Here is an 11,977-nt window from a genome sequence, read left to right on the forward strand (position 1 = left end):
CATCTCAATGAGTGGAGATTTCAATGACAATATTGTAGACACATTTCTTTGCATAAAAGAGTGAATGAAAATCTAATACATAGACAAATGAAGAAAGAGTGAGAGAGAGAGAGAAAGAGAGAGAGTGAGAGAGAGAGAGAGAAAGACAGAGACTTGCACCTCCTTCGTCACATGTGACAGTCTAGCTCCCCCTCTGCCTCCCCCTCCCGCCTCACGCTCATGCCGTCTCGCGCGCGTCTACATCTCTTCATGTATCCGTCTGCTCAGCTTCTTACTGATACATTCTCCTCATTTTCCCCCGGTTCTTCTTTCTCGTTTTTTTCTTCTTTCTTATTTGCATCTTCGACATGCTCACGTGAAGTCCGCCAACTTGCAGAACACTGTGGATGCCGAGTTAAAAAAAGAAAGAAAGAAGGCAAATGCTCTATTGGGGAATAATAGAAACAACTACGCACGTTTGCATCTTTCGTTGAGTGCCTTGGCTTGAACGGAGCAACAGGATGGATCTTTCCTTCATGGCTGCGCAGGTGAGATATTTTTTCTCTCATTTGCACAGAGGTTCATCAGGTTCTAACTTTTGTACATTTATCTATTGATTTCATGGGCGTGGCCGGTCAACAATCCATGCACTTTATCAATTGTAAATGTTCTGTACGTCTGAACACCATTTATCAAGCCGTTTAGCATAAATTGGTTCCCTTAACTGGAAAATCAATATCCATAATATGGCTACTTTATGGCACTTAGTACTCCCCTTCTATATGGTCATTCTTGTAGAGGTATTTTAGTAATTCGTTTATATTGTTGTCCTTTATATGCTTTGTATAGGTTTTCGTTTTGGGGAATTGTATGGTCATACTGTACTTTTCTGTGTTTTTTTAATTAAAACTTTTTTTAATAGTTTTTTTAATTACATTTTATTGTTTTGTTTTTGCAGTGAAATTACAACAGTTTGATTTGAACAAGACCCTGTGGTCTATTGTGTTGAGGAATATGGCTGTTTGAATTGATTTTGGATTAATGGAGAACATGTGTTATTGTGCATCTTTTTGGGCATGTGGTTTGTTTCCATAGGAGCTGATTGGCTATTACTATTATTATCCTCTCCTCTCTCAGAGCCTGCGTATGGTTTTTACTGTGCCCTTTTCTGTGCAACTGCTATTAAAAGACTTTACAGCATCATATTTGCTCCCAATGGCTGTTGTGCAGGACCGAAATGCCCCCAAATCTTTATAAATCATAAACCCCTGAATTAAATGTCATTGGAGCATGGAGCCATCCGAGAATACATTTTTCTTCAACATGAGAGGTAGAGTGATAACATTGGAGAAAATGAAATCTTTACATCCAAAAATAGTCAGCATTATTCACAATGATTATGCAAACTTTTGGTGAATGAAGTTATCAACATCAGGGTTATAATTCACATTACTCTGGTGATCCATTGTCTTTAAGGACTCAATGTGCTCTTGTGTTTTTAGGAGCTGTATACAGATAAAATAGACATGCACATGCACCACACTTAGAGCAGCTGACAGCATGGGAAAGGCAGGTCAGCCTATTTATGTGGGCAGTCAGTTACTCATAATCACAACTGGGAATGGTTGAATACCACAGTGTTTGAACACACTCAGCTGGAGCCTGGGACTCCGCTGCCAAAGTAATATGTTTCTTCTGCCCTGGCGATGCATGAGGATGCACAGCTATGCAGAAAGGGCTCTCAGTAATGGTGGCAGACAATGAGCTGGCCTTAAAAGTAATTACAGAAAGCAATTTTAAAGAATGTGGAAACCATATTGCACAACACATTTGGTGAGAGCATTTTATTAACTTTTATTAAAAAAAGAGCAAATGTATTCTCAAAATGGATAAGCAAGAGGAAAAACAAAATGATCAGCAGTTTAACATTAGTGCAACATGTGTGAAGAATTTATTAAACCTACACTTAACGATGGCTGCAACTAAAAATCATAATAATCCCTGCAAATACAAGTACCAAAAAAAAGCAGTATTAGCAGGTTAGGTTATACCAGACAATACCATTTTCTACAATGTTTTAAAACTGAATGAGGTATGGATTAACACTCAATTTATTACGCCATCCTGTGGTGGCCTCTTCTTCTGCAACGGTATAATTGTCTTCAAGTTGTGGTGCCACCTGCTGCTTGTCTTGACAAATGAACTCATAATAATTCAAATAAACGCACATTTTGTTTTGCCATTTTTTTGTAAAAATGTGCCTACATTTGCTTTACATTTGTATGTATAATGTCAGTTAAAATGTATGCTGTGGGCTAGTTGTGTTAAGAGTTAAAATGTGAAGGGTCATGGTAGAAGGTGACAACTATTTAGTGCCAGGAGTCATGGCCTCGCTTAAATAAGGCTCTGCTTCCAGTTCCCCATGACCCCATCTCATCAAACTTGTTTCTTACAGCTCATCCAGTTAACCTTTTCTCGGAGCATTCATACACCTCGACCTCCAGACTGCAGACCCATCAATGGCTAATTTTACTGAGGTGAAAATCCTCCCATTGCCTTGATTCGTTCACTAATGGTGACTGTGAATTAAGTCAGGAAAATGGCCCTGGAGTTTTGAAGATGGACTTCACAATGGATGGTTCTTTTGTCCATCCATCTCAGCGTAGCACTGCCGCCTGCAAATCACTGAACCTTTGCCATCACTTTCACTCTTGAAGATGACTGATGCTGCCATAACTGTTCTCTCATAAAGACAGGGAAAGTTTTAAAGTGGTCTAACTTAGAGGACCTGGCTGGGTGTTTTCTCCCTGTAGCAGACGATCAAGAATAATTATTTCAGAAGATCTACTACTCAGTGTATTTAAAGAGAACCCATTAAGCTCATTAGTGGTATAGATCTTTCAGAATCTAATTTCCCGAGAAAACTAAGTCTGGCATGCAACAAAAAACACATTCTCCAAAACAAGAGCATGCATCATATGTTTACCACAGAATACCACTTCAGACTGGCAACATAATTGGCAATTTGTTCCCTGCATTTTATCACTGTTCTTTTGTTTAAATGATATTGTACGATATCACAGAAACATGCTAAATAGGTCTCTGGAGAACAATGGGTGTGCTTTGTGTTTGGTGAATCATTTGCATTTGGCAGCAATGCCTCACTGGTTCGAAATGAAAAAGTGCGTGCTTCATTAGGCTGAAAGTGGTGGCATCCTCAAGCATAGCAAAACATGGATTAATAGGTGACAATCACAGTTAAGCTTTGAATACTAACGGGGAGTGCAATTTATTTTGTATCTTTTCAAATAGACTGAATTGTTTCAGATAACTTCCCTCAGCTCCTTATTAAGATATATTTCTAAGGTGCCTTACTTTTTGCTACATGTATTTTTCAAGACCAACTGCACCTTTGCGCTTTGTGATTATTGCGATGGCAGATGTTAAGGCATAACAAATGAGCCGGTGTGTTCCCTGGTCACTAACTGATGTTGAGGTCAAGTTTAAAGTGTAGTAGACGGGCTTGTTGGGCATTTTCCATTCTCAGCCTTGCTCCAGCTGACATATCTGCCACACAGGACAGCAAAACCCTTAAGGCTGTGTCTATTCAGTGCACAGTGACCCACTGGCCTTGGCCTTTTACTCATTTATGCATGTGCACATGGATTGCATGCACACAGAAACCCTTTTAAAAAGTACTATTGTGGCATTTATTTATCCCCATGTGTAAAAAAAAAAAGGCAAAGAACACTCTACATGTGTTTCCTTTCCATTACTGTCTAGACAGTTAGGTATTGACCGTCTTGAATTCCCTGTGGGCAAGGACTGTCAGATGGCAAGGTCAGGGGTGAACATACTCTAAATGTGGCTTGCACTTAACTGATATTGATTTATTTAGACCGATCTGTCTTTTAGGTAAAAGAAAATATATTTATCCAAACTAGGGGTGTGCCAACCACAATCTACTAATACTGTGACGATGGATACCTTATACAACCCCACTTCAAACAATCCAAGGTCTGTTTCCATTCTCCTCATTTGAGATATTTTGTCTTTTCATGACAGGCCATCAGCCGTTCTCATTACTCAATTACTTATTCAGTGAAGCTGTGGCTCTGAGTCATTCTACCTGACAGGGTCGTATATATCTGCCCGTGTTAGAGAGGATAGATGAGAATGAACGGATGGGGATGGAAGGCGCAGTTTAGAGGCTCAACACAAACAGAGACATGTGTTAACCCAAAGCAACAAAAGCAGACAGGACTAGAAAATAGACCTTGTAATAATAATAGATCAAAAGATCTAGAAAGTCAACACAAACAGATTAGATTATTATACGATGAAAATTACGGTAGATATGGTAGATTGTTTAAATACATTAACCTGATGCAGCATTTATTTGCAGTTTTGAGAATTATTTGCCAAAGTTACTTAGATTATAATAACCATTGAAGCAAATTAACTGTCATAAGGATCATGGCTGGAGACATACAGTAGTGAGGAGACTTGTTAGCGCACCTCTACCACTGATATGAAGCCAGAAATGGTAATGAAAGATGAATAGTTCACAGATGAGATTATTTTCCTATTAAACACACTTTGCAAAATAGCAGCCGCCACAAGGGCTATATCGAGACCATCTTTGTTCTAAATTGCATACAAAATTCAATTACATAATCATGTTATCTCCCCGTGGATTCTTCACGCACGGACTGTCCATTTTAAAGAATAAATATCCTGGTCTCTATAGTAGAGGCTTATTTGAAGTGTGTCATAAAGGCACACAAGCCTTTTCATTTATTGGACTTCCTTTCCCCTCCGGTGTTTTGTCTGCCTTTCCCTCAATTGGTTTTATATAAAAGCTATATTCTTGAGATAGGGAAAAAACGCCCAAAGACCTCCATGGTTGTAAATAGGTTGAGAACACTACATTAACCTTAAATCAATTAGATGGAGCTGTATGGACTAAGATAATCAATGAATTATTTAAATAGATGAAAAGCCGCTCTTTGTTAGATCTGGTTTCTTTATTTAGCGGCTGTCCCGGGTAGATCTGTCTAAGGGTTTAAATGTACTTGCACATTTCATCCCTTCATGTCTATGCCTCCATTGTAGATATAAATACAACTTAGAAGCATTAAAGACATTAATACGCTGCAACCGACCAGGATGCCATGTTAAAAAGTAGGTCCTTTAAATGAGGAAAATGTACCGGAAGCCATAAAGTGATGAAGATGTAACCCTGCTTTTCACAGCAGGGCCACTTTGTGGTTTACTTTCACTTGATGGATGTACTGCATGTAGAGAGGGAACATAAAATACACTGGGGGTAGAAACATTAAGAACAAACACATTGAGCAGCATTTTGTTTTGCTTTGGATGACTGATTTGTACGTCATACTCCCCACAATCAAACAAAACCTCATTAAAAAATAATGGTGTAGGTTTTTGTAACTGTTGCTTTTTGGGGAGAGTTGCTTCAGCTGCAGGTGGTCGGGTCAAACTAGCAATATCGGTTTCTTGCTGTGGAAGTGAGAAATCTTAATGCTCTCACTGGGAGCTATTGACTTAGCACCAGGAAGTTGCAGGTCTCTATTTTTGGCTCTGATAAGGTTGAAGCAGGCGCCAAACAGCATGTAAACAGATTTGCTTAACCCTTTCCCCTTAGCAGCAATTGTCCAATCATTACTTAGCAACCGTTACTAGGCACAGCAGGCCTGTCAAGGATTGGTATTCACAAAAAGTTGAAACTCTTATAAATAATTTGCGTTATTGTAGGGCTGCTCAATTAATCATATTGTAATCGCAATTACGATTATGGCTTGCAACGATTACGAAAACGACGTAATCGAAATAAAACGATTATTTTTTTATTATTATTTATTACTTTTTTTTTTTTATTATAATGTTTTTTTTGTTGTTTTTTTTTCAGTTGAATCTTGAATCATACAGTACTTAAAGTTCAGGGTAATCAACTGTTAAAAACAAATTGTTCAAATTTTTTTCTCTCCAATAAATGGATGTTTTCAAAGTCAATGAATAATCGCATTTAATAATCGCAATTACAATTATTGACCCAAATAATCGAGATTATGATTTTTGCCATAATCGAGCAGCCCTACGTTATTGTTTTTTAAGCTGTTTAATTACAGACCAAAACCAAAATAACAGGAAAAGTGTGATCCAAGATTGTTTGACCAATCCTTACATGGGACATTGCATACTATTATTCTGTGGGGTTCAGCTAAAATAGCTATAAATGATTCATTTGTTGTGAATTTAGCCTGATGTATTTATGGTAGCTTCTTTGAAATAGGAAGCCAAATTACCATCCTTTTCAAAATGAGCTTTTGAGGAGTCAATCTGCAACCAATATCATTGTAAACAGCCATGAAGGAAAAGGAAGCTTGACAGAATCAACCATAACTAAGGGCTTACAGAGGCGTTAGTTACTGGTTAAATCATTCGGTTCTCTCTGATTGATGAATATAATGCGACTCAGCTGCCACAATACTGCACGTAATTTCCCAGTGTCTCCATGTTATCTCAGCTTACAATATGTTTGCACTGTAGATGCAAACATCTCCCGGCTGTTTTGAACCTGAAATGAATGATTGCATATTGAAAAAAGTCCTGGAGAGAATGAAAGGGAGATTTAATGGACTGTGACAGCCAAGTATGAAGTAATAACATATTTCCCTGATAGACCTAACCCCCCTAACTGCATGATGCTTCCTATATAACTGTGCCTCTGATATTCAGCTGGTATGAATTATGGATTCCCGTATAAACTCATCCTCACATAATTTAAAGCAGCTTTATCCCCTGTATTGATATGTTGACTGAAACTTATGATTATTGACTCAACTTAAGAGTAATACAAGAAAAAAAAGCTCCATGCACATGAACTTGAAATTGAAATTCTGCATGATCAGTTCTTTTAATTAAAGGGAACTCGGGATGTATTTATGGAAGTTAAACAATGCATGCTTTGGTTTTTGTGAAGGCTCGCAAAATGTTGAATGACAGATAACAAACCATCAAGGAGGAAGCTGAGATGTATTATGATTGTAGTTAAATAGATCACCACAGATGCTGAAATTCATCATTACTTTGAGTTGTATTCATTAGCATACAGAACAGAACATTTAGTAATTTTGTGTATGGAGTCTCCTGCACAGTTTTTTTTTTCTAATTTGCCAAGAGTTGTAAATTATAATGTTCTATTCCCTGGGTTTAATTTCAGTAAATCTCCCTTGTATACACAAAGAGAAAAACGTGTTTTCTTGGAGCTTTATTTCATTTTTTAGACAACAGAATTTCTGCTGCAGCTTTTCAGCAATTTAAGTCAGTTCTCACCCCAAGCTTTAATACTCTAGTGACTTCAAACAATGCTTCTATATTAACACCAACAGCAAAACCTGCTTTTGATTTGATCTGTTTCGCTGGGCCTTACTCTTTGAGTCTGACCTTGGGCTTTGTTCAAAGGATGCTGCCCTGAAACTAATGACATAGTCTTCAGACGGGCCTCTCTCTCCGCCCTTCCCGCTCACTCACTCATGTTCAATCTGCAAAGAAGCTGAGGTTATATCGCACATAATATACCTGCACTCCCCGAGAAACACTGTTGCCCTAAGAGAAAGTTAAAGTTTCACTGACAGTCTCAGTATGTAGCCACGGCTCAGGCACAGTCTGTAAAGAACCCACAGTATCCACACATCATCTCATTATCCTGGATTATATAACACCCGTCCTATTAGAACTCAATTACCATATTTCAGTCTTAAAGCTCATTTGTGTCATATGCATCTGATCATTATACCACAAATGGAATAGTTTCAATTTCTCTGCTGATGAACTTCCCAAAAAGGTAAATTACACCCGTCATCTGGGCATTACTTCAATGTGTTGCTGCTAATATTTTACATCAAATTTATTACAGCTATTTTTGTCGTACAATGCCAGTCTCGCTTAATGCTCCACAGCTCCTATTATATTTTATATTAAGCAAATCTGACCTTCTCATTTCGGGTGCATGCAACTTTAATGCCCCGATGATGAATCAGGTACTTACGCTACAGTCAGTTGTATTACGTATGGAAATCTTTTGGAATGCCCGCTGGTGTGCATGAGTGGTGGAGAAGTAACTAACTTGGATTTTTCTTAAAATGTTGAATTCTTCATGGTTCTTACAAGGAGTTTTTAATCAATTCAACGCTAGAGCTTCAAGCATTTTTTTCCCCAGATTTTTGTATGTGTTTCAGCTAAATACCATAATGTAGTAATAAACACAGTATCAGTCCTAACAATGCATCACTCTCAGTAGTGTGTGGCTCTTTGTTCTGTTGTGTTTCACTGTTTTACCCCTGAGCTATTTGCAACATATTACCTTATGAGGTTTCTCTGTGATCTCAGGCATTTTTCTCCAGTGAAAATGGCTCATTGAGTATTGAGCTTCAACTTGTAGTGCAACACAACAATGCATTATGTACGTCACACATCCATTTCGGCTTATAGCTACTCTGTTGTCTTTACACAGCACCTACAGGTCAATGCAATGTAGGATCACTATTTACTCACCCATGTGTAAACAATAAAACATTCAAACAATTGTAACATTTAGAAGACATTATTTTTGTTTAGTGCTGCAATTGCTGATCAAAGAGTGTGAACACGGGGTAATTGATTAATTTCACACCTGAGACTCTTTTATGGGATGCTACCAGCTTACACACAAACACACGCCTGCTGTTCAGACAAGGCTCTGTGTCCTGACACCCACCTCGATGCTCAATGTGATATATTTCCATCAGAGAAGGAATAAAAAAAATCTATTTATTTGCAGCTGTTATTTATGGACAGTAGGTACGTAACAATAAATGCAGCGCTTTAAAGTGCAAGTGGTGTGTGTGTGTGTGTGTGTGTGTGTGTGTGTGTGTGTGTGTGTGTGTGTGTGTGTGTGTGTGTGTGTGTGTGTGTGTGTGTGTGTGTGTGTGTGTGTGTGTGAGTGAGTAAGTGTGTTTTAATGCATGCAATAAGATGAATAAGTACAAAGAATAATTCACATGATTTGGCTGATGCATACATGTGTTTTGTCACATTATCCATGAACTAACAAACATGCCTGACACTGTACGTGCTCACACTAACATAAATACAAGGACACGACACACACATACTGTAAACATCATATTAATTCAAGACTGAGGGCATGCAGAGTAAGGCAGCACCGTTGAACTGTTACAGTATCTGAAATCACTGTAACTAGGCCAACATGGCACTCGCGTGACAAATTTATAACACCCCCAGCAAACCCCTCCTCCCACGGGGGAAATACATACAGCGACCATTCATAAATGCGTATGCCAACCTGCAGCGGTATATGCTGCGCTGTAGCAGCTACACCAGTACATGCGGTAAGATGCTAACTTCATATTATAGCATTTGTGTTGTTACGCTGAAGGAAATGTACACACTGAAGAAAGATTAGATTCAACCATGGCTTTATTATGACATTGGGCCCAATGCAAGAACATTTTCCACTTCTTTCACTTAACCCCTCTTACTTTTTTTTAGGTTTGCGTGAGATGTTATCACTTGAATTCAGGAAACTCGCTCAACTGTACCATCATGTTTCAACCTTATGAATTACATGAGGCAGTACGCTTAAGTTAAGTTTCCCCACTAAAATGTTCTTAGGTTCTGTAGGATTTGTAGGCAAGTTCAACTCACAAAAAAAAAAGAAGCAAATTGTAGAACCTTAAAGTAATGTTGTAAAATTACAACCGGGGGTCTTACAGGGTTAAGGGGATGCTATCAAAAAAATCAGCAGACAATTGCAAAATAATGTGTTTCTAAAGCAAAGCAGTTAATCAATACGAGAGTACATGTGACATGTTATTGATTATGAGAAGAGACAGGATGTTTTTGCCTACACAAAGTTACACTTATAGTGCATCAGATGATGATACTGGACAGCGACCAGCATAAAGACTCAAAAGAAGACCTTGGCGAGTCATGATGATCATGATCTAGTGAACAGTATCAGGGTTTTGCATTAAGTTTTTCTTTGTCATGTTTTTTTATTTTGGTACATTTTTTGTGTAATTTTTTTCTGTCCATTTTTTTTATCTCCATTTGTGTCCTGTGTGAAACCAAAAGTCATTGTTTACTTATTTGAACTTACATACAGATGTAGCCACTCATTTCGTATGTTTAGTACTTATGTCAGCCCCAAACAATTACCTTTTTGATACATTTAACTAAGAATATCTGTTGCCTAAACCTCATCAAATGTAAGCTTCCACCAGGAGTTTGATACCTTACTTAGAGAGTAGATATATGTGATTGTAATGTAATTGAGAATTTGGTTTGGTACTTTTTATGAGCAAGGGTTGATTGAGTGCTAGATCTTATCATCTAAATTACATATTCAGTTGTAGAAAGGCATGCGTAGAGTAATGCTCTTTCTCTGTCATTTGCTGCAAAATGGACTGCCTTAATAAAGTAGTAGAACTACATTCAAGAACAACTTAAAGAGAAACTAGACAGATACAGGACCTAGAGTATTTATTAACAATCATTAAATCAACATCACACTGGGAGGTGTATTGCCCAGGACCCAAGAAAGCGTATTGTTATCATGAAGTTGTTCTGCACTGCAGTGGATACATTATATTTCATTTAGCTGACGCATTTATCCAAAGCGACTTACAATAAGTGCATTCGACCAACAAAATACAAACTTGAAGAAAACAGAATCATATAAGTACATCAGGTTTCATAGAGCTAAAACATTTCAAGTGCTACTCAACTGGCTTTAGATAAGCCAGTCCTTTATTAGTATATAAGTGCTTTGTTAGTAATTCTATCGCTCGAAGTGGAGTCGAAAGAGATGAGTTTTTTAAGTCTCCCCCGGAAGATGTGCAAGCTTTCTGCTGTCCTGATTTCAATGGGGAGCTCATTCCACCATTTTGGAGCCAGGATAGCAAACCCATGTGTTAAGTTACAAATGAAGCAAGAGGATTCAAGATGAGTCATTATGGACTGACAGCTTGCTCTTTTATTGAACACATTTAGGTGATCAACTAAATCATTTTTTATTGTGCATTTTAACTTTTGAGTATACTTCAAAGTTGTCTCTTCCAGTGTGAAAAGAAATATGTTTTCAGAACTTCCTAAGAGTTGGAAGTGGTAAACATCTCGACAAAGGGGATAATTAATCACGTTTCTCCATTAGATTGACAGTTTGTGACAGCAGCTAGCAGGCTATTACACAAGAGAGGAAAAGAACAAGGGACCAATAATTGCAAAAGTGCTTTTATATGCTAAAATCGAGATGAAAAACACAAAGAAAACAGCGATGAAGCCTCTGAGGAATTGAAACGTGTTATGCTTAATTTATATTTGACAGGAATACTGATGTTTCAGAGGGGTCTCCGGCAAGAGCTGAGGTTGCAAAATATGTTCACGTACACACAACAAGAAAGACTGCAGTGTTTGATTGGCAGATAAGAAAATAGGATTTTCATTATATCAAATCTAAATTACATCTTTTATCTTGATATATTCCACACACAGGATTTTATCCGTATAACTAAAGGTTAGTTGTTGTATAATACTGTAATGACTGATACTCTCTTGTAGGTGTACTTAAATGTCTGCTCTGTTGATCTGAATTTCATCACTTAAACCATGTAAAATACACTAAACAGAATAGACTAAATAGGAAATGATGTCGACCTACAATTTGTGTGCTGTATGTTTACTTCAATGCAAACTGTATGTGCGAGTCAGAGGAAGAGAAATTCCTCCCATCTGGCTTTCGTTCCTGAGTAACTTCTGCTACTTCTCAGTCTCATGTCCCGGTGGAGTTCTCTTACAGTACAGAAAGACACAGCACTACAGTGTAAGTCGCTGTAGATAAGAGCATCTGTCACATGCTGTAAATGTAAATGATAATATTGCATGGTATGTGGGGTCATGAAGATAACTTTTT

General features: G+C 37.8%; 1 protein-coding gene across 1 annotated transcript in view; it reads left to right on the forward strand.

The window, feature by feature from the left end:
* Positions 1 to 246: 246 nt before the first annotated feature.
* LOC307046632 (uncharacterized protein C14orf132) overlaps positions 247 to 11,977 on the forward strand; it is a 26,149-nt gene continuing 14,418 nt past the window's right edge. The window contains exon 1 of the mRNA XM_079693093.1: positions 247 to 527. Within this exon, the coding sequence (XP_079549219.1) occupies positions 501 to 527 (27 nt within the window). The 5' untranslated portion in view covers positions 247 to 500. The remainder of the gene's footprint in view (positions 528 to 11,977) is intronic.

The sequence above is a fragment of the Notothenia rossii genome, assembly GCF_949606895.1.
Source record: "Notothenia rossii genome assembly, chromosome: 7".
NCBI lineage: Eukaryota > Metazoa > Chordata > Actinopteri > Perciformes > Nototheniidae > Notothenia > Notothenia rossii.